This window comes from Eublepharis macularius, chromosome 6 (assembly GCF_028583425.1).
Source record: "Eublepharis macularius isolate TG4126 chromosome 6, MPM_Emac_v1.0, whole genome shotgun sequence".
In the NCBI taxonomy this organism is placed as follows: Eukaryota; Metazoa; Chordata; class Lepidosauria; order Squamata; family Eublepharidae; genus Eublepharis; species Eublepharis macularius.
This window is the reverse complement of record NC_072795.1, coordinates 22,774,197-22,795,510: the sequence shown is the minus strand read 5'-3', so window position 1 is coordinate 22,795,510 and position 21,314 is coordinate 22,774,197. Positions and strand designations below refer to the sequence as shown.

Sequence of the window (21,314 nt, the reverse complement as noted above, 5' to 3'; positions counted from 1 at the left end):
TTAATTTTATTTGTTTTAGCCCAGTTTTTCAGCCTGTCAAGATCATCCTGTATCCTGACTCTGTCTTCGACTGTATTTGCTACCCCTCCCAATTTAGTATCATCTGCAAATTTAATAAGCATTCCCTCTATTTCTTCATCCAAATTCATTTATAAAATTGTTGAACAGAACAGGTCCCAGGACTGATCCCTGAGGAACTTCACTTGTCACTCTTCTCCAAGACGATGAGGAACCATTAACTAGCACGCTTTGGGTGCGATCTATTAACCAGTTACAGAGCCACCTAATAGTAATAGGATCCAAACCACATTTTACCAACTTGTTGACAAGGATATTGTGTGAAACCTTATCAAAAGCCTTACTCAGATAGAGATAAACTATGTCTACAGCATTCCTCTGATCCAGCAAGGTAGTAACTTTCTCAAAAAAAAGAGATAAGGTTAGTTTGACATGACTTGTTCTTGGGTGATTCCGCACGAGTGGTTTTCCCTGCTTCAGCTTCTAAATGACCTCGATTTTTTCTTGTGTTTCCACACGTGGGAAGGCAATCCTAGCAGCAGATTCGAAGCCACTGCACGTTTTGTCCGTTTTTTTCCCATCCTGCTTTCCCCCGACTTATTTGTCCATTTGCAGCAGATTAGGGATTTTAATCATGCGGAATTCTTTATCCGATGTTCTCCCCACCCTTGCCCTTTTCTCTCACCCTTCGAATTTGATTGGCCAATCATGTTTTCTAAGCCACACCCACTACCCTTTCCCTTTTCCTCTTTTTTTTTTTAAAAAAATGTAAAAAAACCGTTGCAACGTTTCTACATGTCTATGCAGAAACATATCCTGTGTCACATGACAACAGCTGACCAATAACCGGTCCATTTTACAACGCGCCAAATTTGTTACTTGTTGCTTGCTGACAGCTGACAGCTTCTGAGGTAGAGTGAAAGTGTGATGGGAGGGACTTCAGCGTTCAACTAGTGGCCTAGGCATTTCATGGTGGGAGAAAGAGACCGTCCTTAACACAACACCTATCACTAAACCACACCGCTCACAAAGAAAGCGGGAAAGATAGACGCGGGGTCATTGGTAACAATTTTCCCTCCAAATGTCAATAGCCAATACTCTTCCACAATATCGGCAGGAAGTGCTCTTGCCTATCCAATATGTTTATTTGATGTGTTGGTTTGATGCAACGTTTATGTGTAGCAACGTTTTTGGGGGGGGGGAATGAAGATGTGCATCATTCGACACTTCCCCCGGAAAAAGCGATGAGGAATCGATTTTTATCCTGTCAAAAATTCCGCATGATTGACTTTGAGCCGATGAAATATGCGAAACAAAAGCCTAATGTGGAATCGGGGAGACATGGATTCGTAGGACTCCACCGCGGCATGACTGCTCAGAAAGTCTGATCAAAATTGATCATGCGGAATCCCCCCTTGAGAAACCCATGCTGGCTCTTAGTAATCATTGCCATCCTTTCTAAATGCTCAAGGACTGACTGTTTGATGATTTGTTCTAAGACTTTTCCAGGTATAGATGTCAAGCTGACGGGTCGGTAGTTACCCGGATCCTCCTTTTTCCCCTTCTTGAAGTGGGGACAAAATTTGCCCGCCTCCAATCTTGTGGCACCTTGCCTAATCTCCAAGAATTCTCAAAAATAATGGTCAGAGGCTCAGAAATTACATCTGCCAGTTCTTTCAGTACCCTTGGGTGCAATTCATCTGGCCCTGAGGACTTAATTCTATTTGAAGAAACTAGGTGTTTATGTACTACCTATATGCTAATCCTAGGCTGTAACTCCCTTCCCCCATCATGTATTCTGTTATTGCCATGTTGAGCACCATCTCCCTCGCAGGAGAAGACTGAGGAAAAGTAGGAATTGAGCAGTTCTGCCCTCTCTTCATCCCCTGTTACAATTTCACTTCCCTGCCCCTGCAATGGGCCCACCATGTCCTTGCTCTTTTTCTTAGTTTGAACATAAGCAAAGAACTCTTTTTTGTTGTTTTTAGCATCTCTTTCTAGCCTAAGCTCATACTGAGCTTTAGTTTTTCTAACACTCTCTCTACATGCATTGGTTATTTGTTTATATTCTTCCTTGGTTATAAGGCCCTCCTTCCATTTCCTAAATGAGCCTTTTTTATTTCTCAGTTCATTAGAAAGCTGTTTATGAAGCCACCATGGCTTCTTTAAGCTCCTCCCATTCTTCCTTCTCATAGGAATTGTTTATGATTGTGCTTTCAATATTTCGTTTTTAAGAAATTTCCACCCCTCTTGAACTCCCTTCTGACCATGTGATTCTACCCAGCATAGCTTTCAGTTTGTTAAAATTCGCTTTCCTGAAGTCCAATCTATATGTCTATGTACAGTTTTTCCCTTCCCCAAGACTGTAAATTCCAAAATTACATGGTCACTGTTACCCAGGGCACCCACTACTTTCACCTCGTCAACCAGTTCTTCCCTGTTGGTGAGAATCAAGTCTAAGATAGCAAAAACACCTCATTTCCCTCTCTACTTTCTGAAAAATGAAGTTGTCAGCAAGACAAGTCAGGAATTTATTTGACTTTTCATTTTTAGCAGAGTTAGACTTCCAACAGATATCCAGTTAATTGAAATCTCCCATGACCACTGTGTCCCATCTCTTTGTGAACTTTATAATTTGTTCTAGGAGTTTCTCATCCAAGTCTTCTGCTTCGCTTGGTGGTCTATAGCAGACCCCCACCATAGTACCATTATTATTTCTTATTCCTTTTTTTACCCAGAGACTCTCAATTGAATTTCCATGCTCAGATACGTGTATTTCCTCACAAGTATATACATCCTTTACATATTGCTACTCCTCCCCTCTTCCTTACTTGTCTATCTCTTTTGAACAAGTTGTATCCCTCAGTCCTAGTATTCCAATTGTGAGTGTCATTCCACCAAGTTTCAGTGATGCCTATTATGTCATAGTCCCCTTCCTGTATTAGTACTTCAAGTTCCTCCTGCTTGTTTCCCATACTCTGTGCATTAGTGTAGAGACATTGGAAGCCATGAGGTATATGCCCTGAGTTTTTTGTTTCTGTGCTTACCTGCGAGTTAATGTTTCCTAGCATATGTTCCACTCCTTGCAGGTCTTCAGTGCTTCCTTCTCCAGTTACGGGCTTTGAATTTTTGTCTCTGTCCTCCATAGGATTTAGCTTAAAGCCCTCTTTACTAGGTTTGCAAGGGTCTTACCAAACACATTTTTCCAACCCTTGTGAGATGCAACCCATCTCTCGATAGAAGAGCTTCATCTTGAAAGTGTAAGCCATACTTCAAAAAAAACCCACTCCTGATGACACCATCTACTCAGTCAGTCATTTATTTGCAGCATTCTTCTTTCCCTTCCTAAACTATAGCCTATGACAGGAAGAAATGACAAAAACACAACCTGTGCTCCCAGTTCCTTAACCTTTTTACCCAGAACCACATAGTCTCTTTTAATGTGTTCTGGACTGTGTCAGGCAATATCATTTGTTCCCAGATGTATCAGGAAGAAGGGATAATAATCTGTGGGTTTGATTAGTCTTCCTACCCTTCTGTCACATCCTGGATGTGTGCACCTGGTAGACAGCATACTTCTCAAGATGACAAGTCTGGTCGACACACTTTACCCTCTACCCCTCTCAGCAGGGAGTCCCCAATCACCATCACACACCTCCTCCTAAACTAAAGAATGGAAGCTCTAGTCCTCTCATCTGCAGGGGCCTGAGAAATTTCTTTCAAGGTTTGAGGAGTCTGGGGGAGTAGCTCTTGATCTGGTGGTCCAGAATCAATATCTATGGAGAGAGCCTGGAACCGATTGCTTAGCATCAGAGGCTCAGAATGTCTCCTGATTATCCTTTTCCTGCGGGTTACTTTCTTCCATGTGCCCACCTCTTGTATTGGGTGCTCCTCCAAATCCTGAGATGCCTTTGAGTAACTCTTTGTATAAAGAAGTGTTTCCTTTTGTCTGTCTTGAATTTATTGTCATTCAACCTCATGAGGTGCCTCCAAGCAGAGAAAAAGTTCTCTCTATCCACTTTTTCTTCTTCACACATAATTTTACTGATCAAATGAGGAAGTTTCAAAAAGAGGCTGTTCACATTTATACACCCACATCCAAGCACCTACGGTCTGGGCATCAGTTTGCCCTCTCCCCTTCAAGAAAAGTAGCCTCTTCCCTACCCTAATATATTTTTGGCAGTGGTGCTGGAAAGCCCACCGCCTCCAAAGCTCCTGATTCCTCAAGGGAAAGCCCCTTGCTGTCCTGGTGGGCTGCTTACACCATGTCCTTTCCTTTTCAAATTGGTCTTTTCCTGCAATCAATGAAGCTATCACATAGCCAATGTGACTTGGCTATGTGCCAGTGTCACTGACGCAAATGAAGCTTATGCAAAGTAAAGGCAATTCCCTTCCTCTGCATGATGCTCTCAGTGACTTGTCATGTTGCCAGCTTCCATAGTCAGCCTCACTATTGGCAGGAAGAGACCAATTTGAAAAGAAAAAAAGAAAATGGAATCAGCGAAGCAGCCAGTTGGGACCACAAATATTGGTGATTCGGCATGAAAGAGGGAAGAAAGTTCAGTGAAATTTCACTCACCCAAAGCATCATTTAGTACTGGGAATGTTTGCTATCAGACATTTGGGTCAGCCCTGAAAATTCTGCAATTTCCCTCTGATTTCCATATGATTTTGTGCTACATACCGAACAATGTCACTGGAAGAGGCTCTCGAACAATGAAGTGAAGGAGAACTCAATTAGCCATAGATGCAAAATTGTGAACCTTGGCAGGCGGGCTGATTCTAGGTTTTGGAAGGCTACTAAGGGGACCCCCATTAGGGTTGCCAGGTTCCTATACCCTCTCAGTGTGGGGGAGGAGAATCTGGCACTTACCTCATGCCTTCTGCATATTTGTTTTTGCATGCGTGCTCCTGGCGCTTGTGTGATGATGTCACTTCCAAGAAGTGACAGTATCCAGCCAGTATGACAACGTCACTTCAGGAAGAGACATTATCATGCCCTGCTGGAAACACACTCAGTGCGCACTTTTCCTGGGTTGCCTGCTAGTGGCGGGCAATCTCTGGGTACTTGCGTCCTCCTGCCAAATGCCAGTGATTGGCGAACGGGACAAACCTCCTGGAAATTGTCAACAACTGGCGGGCAACTGAGAAACCTCCCCCCTATGCCCAGTATTAAGTTTCTCTTCTTGCCCTCCCACCCACATGCCCACACCTGCCTGTGTATCCTTCCTTTGTTTTCTAAGAAGGTCACCTGCCACATGCAGTCACAACTGGCCACAATGCCAGCATGCACTTTCCCAGATGGTGCTGAGTGGTGCGTGCAGCTAGGAGTGCTACTGCCATGGCCCCTGTGAATGCAGATGCTTTGCGCACTACCCACATGCCCTTCTTTGGCAGTGCTAGGCAGAACATGCAGCTAAGAACAAAGGTGAGAAAGCTCTCACAAGTAAACACTGGAAGGGTGCAACTGCTGGCATCAGAGGATATGTATGAATACACATACACAGCAGTGGGGCCCCATCAGAAGTTGTGGGTCTTGGCAGCTGCCCCACTTTGCCATGTGTTGATGCCAGTCCTGTTGCTAGGGCAGCTTTGCTTTCTTTTCTTGCATACAGGGATGGAGGTAGTTGCCATAGTGGGTGTGGCTTCCTTGGAATCACTGGCTTGACAAGAGTCCAGTCAGGAAAGTTTCCTGGAAAATGGGTTGCTTAGCATTCATTTTTCCAATCATGTTTGGGTTGCTTGACAATTTCCTTCCACCATGTTTGACAGAGGCAATGTTAATAGGCAAAGGGTGTCAACATTCAAAGCTGTGTGCTTTGAATGGTGTATTTTTAAACCCACTGGGCCTGCTCTAGAGGTGTTTGAAAACAACAATCCGTCCCATTGATTGTTATTTATTTTAGAAAATTGTATATCCCACCTTTTTGTTGTTAAAAATAATACTCAAGGTAGCTTACAACAATAAAAGCCATAAAAATACATGTTAAAACAATAACAAGCAGCAAAAACTAAAAATAATCATAAGGCCATAAAAACCACAGCAAAGTCCAGAAGGTTAATTAGCAGTTCATAAAAAACAAAACACCCACAAACACACCAGCATCAACAGAGAATTAATTGAAAGAAATAATTAATAGCATACCGCAGCCAAATCCCAAGCTTATTTACTCAGAAGTAAGCCCCATTGAGCTCATTTATCCCTGTAGATGAGATTGCCGTTTTTGAAGGCAAGTAACAGTAAAATGGGTATAAGTTACTTCTGACTGAACATACGTGGAACCATGCATAAGTTGTTTATATTCTGTTGGCTCGCATCCATTAACACCTGCCTCATTTTCTACCTTACAGGTAAAGTTTTAATTAGCTTTTTAAGTTGTCAACTCTTCAGAGAGCATGCTAATTACATTAAGGCATCATTAATTTCATTGTGCTGGACAATTCCAATGCGGTCCACCTTTGAATCTTACCAGCAGGAGAGTGCATTTGGTTGCTTAAGTGAAGAAGCCCTGGGATATACTCCCTGGGTGGTATTTATTTGGGAGGGGTTATTAAGAGAAAGGAACATCTAATTAAAAACCAGAGAGCTGTGGATAGATAGCCAAGATTCCATTTTCAGAAAACCTAGGGCAGACATCCCAGATTTTTCCCTAGAGTTCATAGATAAAGAGTCCATCATTTGGCAGGGCTGTACAACCACTGGAAAAAAGAAAATCTTTGGTGTTCTTGGTGTGCAGAAAAATGATGACATTTATTAATATTATTGTTCTGACAGAAAGTTTGCAAGACCTGAGCAAGGCTGTTAATAACAGGATTTTTGGAGGTCATAATTCACAGGTTTTCCATAAGTCAGAAGTATGGGCACGTAACATACTATGACGAAAGAAGTTGTTCAGGTAGAAGAAAGGATCTGGACAAAAGAATACCATTGCACATCTCCTTATAAAAGTGAAATTATGAATGTGTCTCCTGTGTACCTTCTAAAATTGACCATTCAGGTTGTTGGAATAGATGCAATAGCATGTCTAGACACTGGGAGTGCTATTTCTCCCTTTTCTCTAAAACCATACTCTATAGATGTATGAAACCTCTCTTTGTCTGAGCTGGAAGCTTCTCTCTAACTCCTCCTCCTCTTTCTGTGACTTTGTTCTCTCTCTCTCCCTAGTCTTGCAAGAAGCAAGATGCTTCTGCAGAGCTCTCCTGTGCAAGCTTGCAAGAAGCACATCCATTCTTTTATACTCCCACTCATGTGCAGCCAATTTAACTGGTCATTTGAAACAGGGAATAGTGTTATTTAGATTAGATTTTTCTTCTGTTACTATCAAAATGCAACTTAATGTTTATCAGCTTCAATAAGAGTTAAGTTTTATCTGCTGCAATATACTGGCTTGAAGAGTATTTCACGTGACTGTGCAACTTTGCTGCATGAACAAATATCCCTAATACAAGCTGATAATGGCACAACTAATCATCTGTAAAACACTCACCCCAGACCATCCAAATGGCAGGAACTGACCCTGAGCCCAGTTTTCTCCATTGACGTAGAAGAGTCCAGCGATCATAATGAAGACCCACACAACTAGGTTGATGACATTGAGGACATTGTTAAATCCCACAGAGTTTTTCACACCCAATGCGACAATAATGGTTACAACGACAGCAATGGCCAAAGCCAGCAGATCTGGATAAGATTCTTCTCCTTTACCTGTGAAGGGCAGGGGGAATGCCATGTGAGACTTTTTTCCAGAAAGAATGTCAAAAAGAGGAATTTGTGGGAAACTACCAACTTCAAAGATCCCAGACAAGCTGAGCTGCCACTGAGGGGAATAAGATAGGTGTACATTCAGGGAGGGCACGTCACTTAGTAGTGGAGCACATATTTGTATTCATAAAATCCTAGGTCAAGTCCCAGCCATTGCCATTAAAAAGGATCTTGGGTAGCGGGGCTAAGATCTAAGATCCTTATCAAAGCAGATGGGGCTATACCACGTTAGTAGGATGGCCAGGCACATGCCTGGAACCCCTCAGAGACTTTGGGGGTAGGGCATGTGGAAAAAAACACTCAAGATGCATCAACATCACACACTAACATCACCCAGAAGTGATATCACCAGTACTCTAGGATTTCGCCTGATCTCTATGGTATAAGCCATAGAGATTGGGAAGATTCCTAGATTTTTACCAATATGGCTTCTAGTTTCTAGCTGGAACTGACACCAATGCATTGCCAAAGTCCTCTCCTCTATTTCCCACATCACTAAATTGTGCACCAGCAGGGATAGGGGACCATCAGCTGGAGTTTGCCTATCAATAGCAAGAAAATGGCAAGCCTCTGGGCTAGATAGTTTAACTCAGAATAAGGATGTTCATATATACCAACTTCTATTTGAATATAACAACTTGCAATAAAAGTGTTATAGGGATCAATGATGGTGGAAGAGCATAACTCCGTGGAAGAGCATCTGCTTGCATGCAGAAGGTCCAGGTTCAACATCTGTCATCTCCCGCTAAAAGGATAAGGTAGTAGGTAATGCTAGAGTCCTCTGCCTCAAACCCTGGAAAGCTGCTGCCAGTCAGAATAGGCAATGCTGACAGTAGGTGTCCAGACTCAGTATAAGGCAACTTCAGGGGAACTGGCTTTAAATTTGAAATCAGTAGAGTTTCTAATCCCCTCTACATAGTATCAAGTACATTTGAAAAGGGTGCATAGCAAATCATCCCAGTTCAGAGATCTGCACGGGGCATGGGAACTCCAGTGCAGACATGGACTGCCCAAATTAGTTTAATTATCCATTTCAATGCAGGAGCCAATCTGCATGAGTTTGTCTTTACGTATGTGCAGTGACTTTCTTCATTGAGCTGCATTCTAGAGAGCCACCTGGGGTACACAAAGATCTCTAAATCAGGGTGGTTATGTTTAGGATGAATTTATTAATAGCACAGAATGGTACATTGAACTGATGTGCAGAAAGTGTCCTAAAGAAAGGGAGAAATTGTTCCAAAAGTTCAAAAGCGAGCCATGGATTATTAAGTAGGCTTGAGTTCACTGTCTGACATAACATTTGGTTTAACGTTTTATTTATATACCACTGGATTTATATACCGCCCTTCAGGACAACTTAACGTCCACTCAGAGCAGTTTACAAAGTGTGTTATTATCCCCACAACAATCACCCTGTGAAATGGGTGGAACTGAGAGAGCTCTGAGAAGCTGTGACTGACCCAAGGTCACCCAGTTGGCTTCAAGCAGAGGAATAGAGAATCAAACCCAGTTCTCCAGATTAGAGTCCTGCTGGTCGTAACCACTACACCAGACTAGCACAGGCTGCAACACCCTGCACAGCAGATTTAAGAAGTGTTGAAATTATGTGCATAGTATTTGAAATCAGAACTCTCTGGGTATCCTCTGATTTCCAGTTAATTCTGCTCTTCAGAATCCAACAGACATATGTTACTACCAATACATATCAAGGCTAATTCTCACCCAGCCCATTTAAAGTCCCAATGCTGTCAATCATCCAGCGGCTGATGGTGTGATTGGCCAAGGAATCAAACATGCTGCTTAAAGCACTAGCTCCTGCTGCTGTGCCGATCAGGTATTCCAGGATTAGGTTCCATCCGATGAAAAATGCCACAAACTCTCCCACTGTGACATAGCTGTAGGTGTAGGCAGAGCCAGTAGTTTTGGGAACACGTACTCCAAACTCGGCATAACAAACACCTGTACAGAGACACGAGAAATGCATGCAACCATAAAGAACTGTGGATGAAATCAAAAGAGCCAGTTATATACTAGATCTATAACCAAACATTATTGCAGCCTAAAATCCAAGAAAACATTAAAACACACAGCATTAAAATTTATTATTCAGTTTTTGCTGCAAAATTAAATTTTGCAGCATATATCTACTGAACATGGCCAGCTGGATCTTAGATTGGACAACTGAACTCAGGCTTCAGTGGTATTAGTGAGTGCCAGTTTGATGGGTCTGGTTCACATATTTGTGAGAGAGGCAGTATATCACAATTTAACCAGGTGGTGTAGTACACAGAATACTGGCCTTGGATCTTCTCAGCCATTGGACTGGTACTGCTGGACCCAAATCTTGCTCTTCTGCTACAGACCAACATGGCTACCCTCCTGAAATTATTTTAAAACATGTGTAATAAAAGGTGCTTTCTGATTTAAATTTGGGCCGTGTCACTGGGGAATCTGATCCATATTACTCCCTGATGCTGCTTCCATGATCAAAAATCCCCCCTCCCCCACACTAAATTTAGCTCCAGTAGGGAAAAAAGACTTAATTGTACTGTGCCTGTCTTTTTTCCTTCCCTATCTTTTTTCTCCCTATCAGTAGTTAAAAAGCAGGACAGGTGGGCATTTTTGATGTGAGATACAGCAAGGGTAGAAACCTCCTTCCCCCAGCCCCATGGCCTCATTCTGCATTAGGACATTGCTACTTTCTGCAGCTAAACTGCATGTCAGGAGATCTGATCACATCCCCAACATTACATGTAGTCCATTAGAGGAAGAGTGAGATACAAAGGAGAAAAAATTAAATACCAGTTATCTTGATCATCTCCACATTGTATTTCTGTTAAAATCTGTGATTCACATCTCTTACAGCAGCCAACTGGAAAAGTAACCACTGATTTTTTGTGACCAGTATAAATTGTAATCGCGTATGTCACATGGTATTTGCATACAAATGGAAGCATAAATTCAATAAAATGACCATCTGGCATTTATCTGTGACAGAATGCTCCTTGTCATTGGTTTGTCATAATCCACTGACTGAAGAGGCACTGAGAGAGGATACAGTCTTTTGACTATAACTCTGAAAAGCTATCTTTCCTTTTTAGTGGTTAGGTTTAGTTTTTACTTCATTTACACCCTGCTTTTTCCCCAATGTAAACCCAAGCACCTGCCATCATTCTCCTTTTCCTCATTTTATCTTCACAACCACCCTATGAAAAGGGTCAGCCTGATAAAACATGAACAGCCCAAAGTTACCAGCAAGCTTCCTCAGCAGAGTGGAGATTCAGACTTGGACCTCCCTTAGTCCAATACTCAGGTCACAACACCACACTGACTGTAGGTTTAGTTCTTAGCTTTTTCAGCAAGAGCTTTTGTTATTCCTCTTCACTGTAGTGAGAATTCATACTATTGTTGCCATGGCTGTGACACTTACTCTCTGTGTATTGAGATGGTGAAGTAAGTCAGGATCAGTACTGGCTCTAGTGCTTTAAGAGAGGGCCTCATTTTGGAGTAGGGTTGCCAGTCCCCCACTGGTGGTGTGGGATCTTCTGCTCCCACCCTCCACCCAACTTATCTGGCCAGTGGGAGAAAAGGTGGGGGAACAAGCCTCTTGGGGCGTGCTCCCACCCACTGCAGTGGGCCAATTTGGGCCCCAAACAGGGCCTAAATTGGGCCTGTTTGGGGCCTAAATTGGACCGCTGTGAAGAGCAGGAGCTCTCCAGGGCCCTCCTGGCAGAGCTCCCATGCTCCACAGTGGGCCAAATCAGTCCCATTTGGGGCCAAAATCAGCTCACTACAAAGCACAGGAGCACTCCAGGGCCTTTCGTGCCACCCCAGCAGCTCTCCCGTGCTCCACAGCAGGCCAATTTCAGCACCAAACAGGTCCAAATCAGCCTGCTGTGGAGTGCAGATGGGCACGAACAGAAAAAAATGAACATGATGTTCTTTGTTCGTCGTCATCCATGAACAGGGACTCACGAACAACCACGAACATGGCCCTGTTCACGACCATGTTCGTGGTTGTCTGTTCGTGGGAGCCAGTAGGCTCTTCTCCAGCCGTCATCCAAGTCAAGATCCCTACTGCACCACTCCAAGAAACCTGACCTGAGCAGGCACCAGGAAAGGTATCAATAATAAATAATAGCTTGGCCCCAGAGCCTGGCAGCAGCCATGGAACTTGAAGGGGTAGATCCCTACTGCACCACTCCCGGAAACCTTACCTGAGCAGGCAACAGGAAAAGTACCAATAATAAATAATAGCTTGGCCCTGTTCACGACCATGTTCGTGGTTGTCTGTTCGTGGGAGCCAGTAGGCTCTCCTCCAGCCGTCATCCAAGTCAAGATCCCTACTGCACCACTCCAAGAAACCTGACCTGAGCAGGCACCAGGAAAGGTACCAATAATAAATAATAGCTTGGCCCAGAACCTGACAGCAGCCCTGGAACCTGAAGGGGTAGATCCCTATCCCACCACACACAAAGAAAATTCAAGCTCCAATGCACTTTATCAAAATGCCAAGAGCAACTGTCTCCCTCTCCACTGTCAGCAAAATAAGCCAGAGCTGGGAGCCCCTCTCCCCCCTGCTCTTTGCTCCCTTGTAACAAATTTGGAGCTCCTCACTTGAAAGGAAGACCTGTCTATCAAACTAAATTGGGCTTAGATTGGGGTTTCCAGGGCAACAGCAGGAGTTCAGACAGAGTTCAGACAATCCCTGCCTAAATTGCCAAGGGAATTGATTGCAGGTGCCAGACTGTCTGGCTTAATGAACAGCAACGAACAGCAACGAATGAGGCTTGCAACGACCAACTGTTCGTTTAGAGTTTGTTTAGAATGGGGCCTCATGAACAGCTTGTTTGCAAACAGCAGATTGGGCTGTTCGTGGCTTTTTTTTGGTTCATGTTGCTGTTCGTGCCCATCTCTATGCAGGAGTACTCCCAGGGGTGGCACATGGCCAGCGCAATGATGTCAGTCCCTGGAAGTGACATAATTGCGCAGCCTGAGAGTGTGTGTGCTTTACACACATGAAGACTTTTGAAAAGGTGAGTGCCAAGTCTCCCACCTTCTTCTCGGAGAGTAAGGGGACCTGGCAACCCTGTTTGGGAGGGACCATCAGATGACATACTTTCATTGGGACTCCTTAACCTGGACAAGGAAGGGCAGCAAATTTCTCCCAATCTACTTCTAACATTTCTGGGTACTCCATGCAAAATAAGAATGGGGATGAAGGATGGCTGGTGGGCCCAGTGCCAATCTTGAGTGGTACCTAGCAAAGGCCAAGTTTTGCCATCCTACGGAGCCACCCCTTCTTTTAAGCCATGAGCATCATTGATATGCCAGAATATGACCTGTTCTTTCTCTTCCTGTATGCAGATAACACGGTCCTCCTTTAAAAGAACAAACTAGGTATGAAATACTCAGAAAGGCATTTCAACTGGTCTAAATGATAGACATTCATTTATTAACTAAAGAAAAAACCCAAAAAATCCAAAAAACACCCCCAAACCCAAAGCTGCTGCTGTTACAATAACAAAAACAAATCACATTTTTAAATATTCAAAACAGGCTTGTTAATGTTCATTATTCTTGCCCCTGGCTGTCTCAAGCAGAATTCAGCTTCAGGGCCGAACAGTGCAATCCTATGAAGAGATATTCCAGCCTAAGCGCTTTGATGTCAATGGACTTAGACTGGACTAACTCTTCATAGGATTGCATTGTAAATAAATGTGGCACTTTCCTTGTATTTTCTCCAGTCATTTTCTCCAGGTCCACACAATCAGATCTGTTTTGACAGATGCTTGGGGTCTTGATTCAGATTGGGACCATGGAGCATGGGGCAAGCAGGCTTCAGCCAAACACATTCCCTCTCTGAACAACAAACAAGAGAAGGGATATTGTCCCTAAGATCGAGGGAGGTGCGCTGAGCTGACTCTTTCATGCTGCCTGCTTTACTTCCACGCCAAATGCTTCCCCTCACCCTGCCTGCATCATTGGGGTGCCCAATTCAAACTTCTGTGCCCACTGTGTAAATTCGCCAGCCTTAGAAATATCTTAGAAATATCAACCTGATTCCTTCCTCACTGGGTGTACCAAATTTCAGTCTACTTTGCAGCTTAGAATTCCAACTTCTGATAAAACTGGAGTCTCCTATCTGTCAGGAGAGAGTAGTTCATTCCCTGAGAATTTCATTCCACAAAAGTGCACAGCTGGAAATGCATCTGGACTTCAATTGCCTCCAAGGTAGGGGTGCTTTGTCCTATCTGCCTCACATTGGTTAGGGAGGAGCTCATGAGCGAGGGGGATGGTCCCTCGAAATTTCTCCCGTTTTCTCCTGAAAAGCCTTTTCCTCCTGTTAAAACTGATGAGAGGAGCATGAAAAATATATGACTGTAATAATGAACCAGGCAAAAAACAAAAACTGAAAAAGAATGCAACTTTTGAAAACAAAACTGGAAAAAAGTGCACACTCCCAGTATTCTTTGTGCTGAAGAACAGCTTGTTACAGAGTGTTTAAAAAAAATTGTGATCTTGTGTACAAAACAGTTTTAGCCCCACCAATGGAATCTGGAAGGGCACCAGTTGAAGGCTTTTTATTATACTGCAGTGCTAACCGTGGTTACAGCAATATCTGGGGCAACCAATACACCTGCAGACTGGAAAACTCCAGGTCATGAGATCATCTGAGCCTATATTCTGTTCTACCTGCTATTCCTACAATCTTTGGTTTTGTTTTTTACTTCTGACAGCAACAACAATAACAGCAGCACTGATAAAATCCATCCTTTACAAAAAAAAGCCTCACTCTGTGTTTATAGCGGGAGAACTTGTTACTGATTCAAGGCTGTTTCTCTTTCTCCATTCTGAAAGATAGACTGTTATTAACATCACTTAGATTCACGGCAGCTTTGCCAGCCCGGGCCGTCAATACCCTGTAATTGAAGAGCACATTCTAGCCTCCACCTATACAAGAGTTTATAAACAGGTACAATTTTGAGCCAATTCTACGCTGTGCAGAGGCACCAATTGGGCCTTTGACTGGTTTTCTATTTATGATTTGTTTGCATTTTCCAGCCCAGTTAATTCTCTGGGTCAGGACAAACTAGTAGGTAGTGATGTACTTTCTAACATATCATTAAAAATACACTGACAGTGCAATCCAAAGCAGAGTTACGCTTTCTAAGTCTACTGAAGTCAATAAGCTTAGAAGGCTGTGACTCTCTTTAGGACTACACTGCAAATAATTACAGGCACCAGTGAGCGCCAGAGGACCTGCTTGCAAAGGAGGGTTCTTGTTGCATCTCTGCATGAGTGACTATTCTGAATTAGTCTCTTTACAATTAGCCTCCATTGGGTGGCAATGTACAATTCTGTTATGTCCCCAGATTAGGTGGGATTAAATTACTCAACCTGATGCCAAGACACAGCAAAATCACCTTGCTCCCCAGGAAGGCTGCTTGTTGCTTATGTGCATGAGACACTATGCTGAGCCAGGCAAATAATTCTGTGGTGTCTTTGCCTCATATGTGATCAGGTCATTCAACCACTACTGATGCTAAGCCATAGCATAATAGCTTGTTCTCAAAGGAGGTTGCCTATTGCGTCTCTGCATGAGACATGGTTCCTTTCAATTAGGAGGCATATCTAGAACAGTGACTCACATAGAAATGGGGGGGGCGCTCCAAACAATTCACCTTCATAGAAACTGTCGGGGGCGGGGTTTGAGAAAAAACAGTTTTAATTCAGATAAAAAGCTTGTTTCAGCTATCAGAAACATTTTAGCCACTATTTGTTATAACAGGTCTTGACAAGTTTTATTTGGCTTTAGGAGCTAGCCCAGAAATTTTTCATCCTTCAGGGTTTTGTATTAATGGCCATATTTTCTAATTATTGCTGCCCCAAAATTTCATTGTAAGATCTTCACAGTTTCCTATAACTTTCAGACCCCACCAGTGAGTATAGTGTAGTGATTAGAGTATTGGACTAGGATCTGGGAGTCTTCAAGTTCAAATCCACACTCTGTCATGAAAGCTCACTGGGTGACCTTGGGCCGGTCATACACCCTCAGCCTAACCTACCTCACAGGGTTGTTGTGTAGATAAAATGGAGGTGGGGAGAAAGACACTGTAAGGTACTTTCGGTCTTGTTGGAGAGAAAAGTAGACTCAAAATCTCTGAATAAACAAGCAGGGATTTGAAATATGATCTCCTCTGGCCAAATCCAGCACTTTAACCACTACTCCATACTGTCAGTCATTCAGGCTACAATTGCTTTGTTCCTGCATCTCCTCTCTCATGGCAAATGAGCTGCTTAAGGATCAGTAAGCTTTGCTTGGATTGTACCACTGCAGAATGCAGGGTGGTGCGTTCCTCTGACTGCATTCTCATATTTATTTCATTGCTTGATTTACTTAAAACTTTCTTTTTTGCCTTTCCCCCCCAAGGGGACTCAAGACTTTAAAAGAAATTTAAAAAAGAAAATGGCCTGCACACAGCAAAACAGCTTATCAGGGAGATATTTTTAAACACGCTTCATTCTTTGCAACCACTCATTTATCTCAAGGAGACAAATTCAGTTGAAGCTCTTTCTATGTTACCCTGTTTTTTGCAATTAAAAAAACCCACTGGATATACCTATCTGCATGTGCAAAAGTAGGTTGTTGAAAATTAAACACTCTCTATTGGGTCTTGTATATTTCATGGACTTTTAAACTTGCCTGTATAATAAAAGCTTTTTCATGAGATATTTGAGATTTTTATTTCTATAATGCCACCTGGGGACAAGGCAGAAAAAAAGAACAACCCTCCAATTGTCTGCCAGCATATAAAGTCATTATCCCAAGCTTATTAAAAATGCATGCAAGCTGCAAACGCAAAGCACTGGCTGATAAGTGCAGGCCTGAAAGATTTATGAAACAGATGTCTTGATGAAGACAGGTATTCCATTCCAGGCTTTGACTTGAAAAATCATCTCAAAGTCAGCTGCCGGCTTTAGCCAATAGGCCGATGAGTTTTAACGAGAGACTGTTGTTGATACACAGAATGATAATCACTCAGAGACGTCTAATGAATATGACAAGGCAAACGGAGACCTCATTCCAATTTTCAAATGAGAGACTTACATAATTCTCTATGGTTTGGTTATAGGCTACTGTCAGGAATACAAAGTGGTCTGTGCCTGTCCTCCACGTACTTTTGCATGCACAGGGTGAGGGACACAACAGCTGAGGTTGCCAATCTCCAGGTAGGGACTGAAGACCTCCCAGAATTACAACCGATTTCCAGAGATCTGTTCCCCGGAGGAAATGGCTGCTTTGGAGATTACCCTATGACGTTATACCCTAAGGTCCCCTCCTCCCCAAACTCTCCCCTCCCCAGGATACATCCTCAAATCTCCAGGGTTTTCCCAACCTGGCATTTCCATAGCTAGATACAACCTTATTGCAGTAAACTCAAGAGGGTCCTGCTGGGACAGCATTTTGGGGACAACAGTAGGAAATGGGAAACTGAACATTGTCCATACACAGAAGAAAAGATCCTTCTGCTTTGCATACGTGTGGGTTCTCTCGTGGTCTGTGATCAGGTGTACATGTGTGAATCTCCCACCAATCCTGCTGATTTCAGTTTTAAGTTACTTTTTTTTGCTAGTTGTTCATTTATCTCCTGTTTCATAAGCTGCTTGGGAGCTTCGTACCGATAAATGGGGGAGAAATGTGTTAAAATCAGAAGTCAATCGAATGCAGTAATACTAATTTGGTGGCTTGGGAGCGAAGTTTGGCTCTTGGACATTACATCTGTAGCTCTTCTGAGCAACATTCCCCAATGTGGCACCTGCCTCATGTTTCAGGAAAGTGGGCAAAGGCCGTTGCACATGATGCTTGTATTTGGCAGTTGATCCCCACCTCGAAACAGCTGCGGCCAGAGGAACGGTTAAGCTCTGAACCCTGAGGCCTCATGCCAGGTATAGAAGTAAATATAGTTGAAGATAATTGAAAATGTGGCCATTATGAACTGCTGAGTGAGTACTGCTAATCTAAAGCATTGTGAAAGTTATCCAAAGTATTTTTTTTTCTTTTGTGAATCAAAAATATGTTTCAATACTGGCTGGAGGGAACCAGGATTTTTTTCTCTGTCAGACAACACAGATTCAGAGCATTCCACGCTGCTTAAGGCTGGCTGTTGCTGCCAGAAATCCAATTATTTTGTGTATGTGCCAGGAATACCGCTTCTTGTTTATTGGCCCATTAAACATTTGCGCAAATAGCAAAGGCTTGTTCCAGATTTTCTAAATGACCAGAGCTTCCGACGAGAGGACATAACGTGCGCCTGCAATTTTTCTTTGGATTAAGGATTGCATCTGTCCAAGTTGGTGCAATTGTGATGTTCTAGTTTGAAAATGTCAACTGGACCTATAAAACCGCAGGCTGGAAACGGAGGTTTGGCAATTTTCCCCACCGTACTTCAGCTCTTAAATAGTATAATATCACCGATATGATAAATTTTTGTTAAGTTTATTTGGGAGCAAATGAACAATACTAAATCGTTTTGGCATTCATAGGAGCTTTTCAAAATCCTTGTTCCATGGCACCTTAGGAAAAGTGGCAGCAAAGCCACCTTCTTTTGGCATGAAACAGCAAGTTAGAAGTTATTGGGTTTTTTAAAAACCCTTCATTTCCCACCTCATTTTAGGACATAGAGAAACTGCTGATGTCCTTATTCTATTTGCCAAAGAGACAGCCCCCCCTCCCTGCCTGCCCACAGTGGCAAAATTCCACCATTTATATGGGGTGCTGGAGCTGCTGATATAGGCAGGGAGGCTTGGAATTCCACAGTTTCCCCTAAACCCACTTTGAATATGATCTTTCTGGAATGATGATACCAAACCAGATTTCAGGGAGAATGGAGAAAAGCAGGTGAAACTATTTAAGTGACTAGGGAGCACAACTGGGAGCAATGTTATGTGGATGCTCAAGGGGAAAAAACTCCCTGCAATTTGAGAACTGAAATACCCCTGTGGAAGCAACCTACGTGTTCAGGTCATGGCTGTGAATAATAGGATGGCTAGCAGTTAAACTTCCCAATGGTTATTTTCTTAGTCTGAAGTAGGGTTGCTAGACTACAAACCAGATGTCCATCCCATACCTTTAAGGTTGCCATGCTAGGAAAACTTACTTGGAAGCAGGGCTTTTTTTCAGGGAGAATGCGGGGGAAACGGAGTTCCGGAACCTCTTGAAAATGGTCACATGGCTGGTGGCCCCGCCCCCTGATCGCCAGACAGAGGGGAGTTTAGATTGCCCTCCACGCCACTGGAGCAGCACGGAGGGCCATCTAAACTCCCCTCTGTCTGGAGATCAGGGGGCGGGGCCACCAGCCATGTGACCATTTTCTCTGAGGGCAACCCACTGAGTTCTACCACCTCTTTTCCCAGAAAAAAAGCCCTGCTTGGAGGTAAGTACCACTGAAATTAATTAGACTGACTTTTACACAGATCAGTTGTGCTTCATGCTTATCTGCCTGCCGCACTTAAGTAAAATTGACACCCTGCTTGCTTCAGCAGGTCAGGGAAGGAACAGGGGTAATGAGACCTGTAGCAGAATGAGCAGATATGGAGCAGGAATGAAGTGCAGCATATACAACATCTCTGCTTGCCTCTGGACTTGACAAATAATAGCTAGGATCTGTGGGTTTGATAGGGCATTGCATCGCGATATACCATCCTAGATGAATTACTTCAACCTTCAGGAAGCAATGTTGACTTAAGGGAATGGGTTTACAAAGAGGATGCCTTAATTGATACGTTTTTAATCAGTAAAACAAAATTTGCTCCATGGTATAAATCCATCAAAAAAGACCATACTAGAGCACGTTACCTGACTGATATCACAGTCTATAAGCTCAGGGTAGCATTTACATCATCACGCTTCCAGTCTATGCCGAGATGCTACTCTGGCGATTCCAAGAAAACCCCATCGATCAGCGTATACGTATCTGTGGAACCTCAATTGAGGACTTATCAGTTATCACACTATGTTTTAAACTATCCCTTATACCAGGAACCAAGGGCAAAATTTCTAGCGAATATTTTATCTGGTCTCCATCTTCTGTCTGACTTTTAATAAACTAAATTTTATCCTTTCAGACACAGACCCTTTTATTTCGAATAGGATGGCCCTGTACGCCCTGGCTGTTAGGAAAATAAGGGCAAGTGTGGCAACTAGGCGAGTAAACACCTGATACAGATTGTTGTCTTATAAGCTGCTATAAACCATTTGGTTTTAATGTTGTTTATTTTTTACATTTTAGGTAAAATGCATTTTATTGTAATTTTATTTATATGCATGTATTTGTATTCATGTATTTTTTTGTCTTTTTAATGAAAGGTTTTAGATTGCGAAGGCCTATGGCTATATACAATAAATTATCTATCTATCTGTGGGTTTGATGAACAATATTAATCAACACACTGTCAGCCGGATGATACGGAAGTTATTATCAGTGGTCATGCTGCCTCTGGCTTCTGAGATTTCAAAAGATACTTCTCTGCACTTTTTAAAACCTACTGAAGGACTGGAAGTTGCTTTAAAAAAATTAAATGGAAACTGAGATTGTCATGAAATTGGATTCTGTATGAGGTTGCCCACTCTGGCTTGATAAATTTCTGGAGATGTGAGGGGAGGGGAAGCCGTGAGAGGGAGCTCCATAGAGATGTAATGCTATAGGCTCCGTCCTCTAACGCGGACATTTTTTCCAGGGAACTTGATCGCTGTAGTCTGGAGATCAGTTGTAATCCCAGAAGATCTCCAGGCCCCATCTGGAGATTGGTAAACCTACATGTGACAGGTATTAGCTACCTTAGGAAAACCTGGAACTCTTCAACCATTTCAGATGTTAACTAGCTTAGCATATCTAGAGAATAGTCTCTGCATAAGCGGTTAAGTGGTTGGACTGCAAATCAGCCATCTGCTAGTTCAACTCCCACTACCGCCATGAGCTCTGCAGGTGGCCTTGGGTAAACCACTCCTCTCAATCCCAGCTCCTCAGTGGTATTGTGGGGATAATGATAACACTGACTTTGTTCACTGCTCTGAGTGGGGCACTAATCTGTCTAGAAGAGTGGTATATAAGAGCAATTATTATTATTATTATCATTACTATCAGATTTGAATTTTACACAATTACATTTCATCCTATACCTCTTGCACGTCATGGCATCTTGACCCTGCTAAGATCGCCAGGCCTCCGCCAGCAATCCTCAGGACTAGAGGTGACATTGTCTCCAGAAGTGAGATCACCGTGTAGCAGAAACCCTAGAAACTCTATAATCTATGTTTCATCATAGAGATTTGGGGGATTCCTAGAGTGTTGCGCAATGCGATGACATCACTTCTAGGTCTTTACCCTAAAGTGATGTCAATGCATTGCACAATATTTTCCCTCTAATCCCACCCCCAGCCTCATCAAGTGGCAGCAGAGAGCAGGAAATCCAACACTAGCATTTGGCAAGTGACAACCCTGTACCCTGGTATTTGTTAGTTTGCAACGCC

General features: G+C 43.0%; 1 protein-coding gene across 1 annotated transcript in view; it reads right to left on the bottom strand.

Annotated features, from left to right (window-relative positions):
- Positions 1–21,314, bottom strand: part of SLC7A14 (solute carrier family 7 member 14) — a 41,645-nt gene that overhangs the window by 10,227 nt on the left and 10,104 nt on the right. Inside the window, exons 2-3 of the mRNA XM_054983464.1 lie at positions 9,503–9,739; positions 7,506–7,723 (exon numbers count right to left, since the gene is read on the bottom strand). Of these exons, the coding sequence (XP_054839439.1) occupies positions 7,506–7,723; positions 9,503–9,739 (455 nt within the window). The remainder of the gene's footprint in view (positions 1–7,505; positions 7,724–9,502; positions 9,740–21,314) is intronic.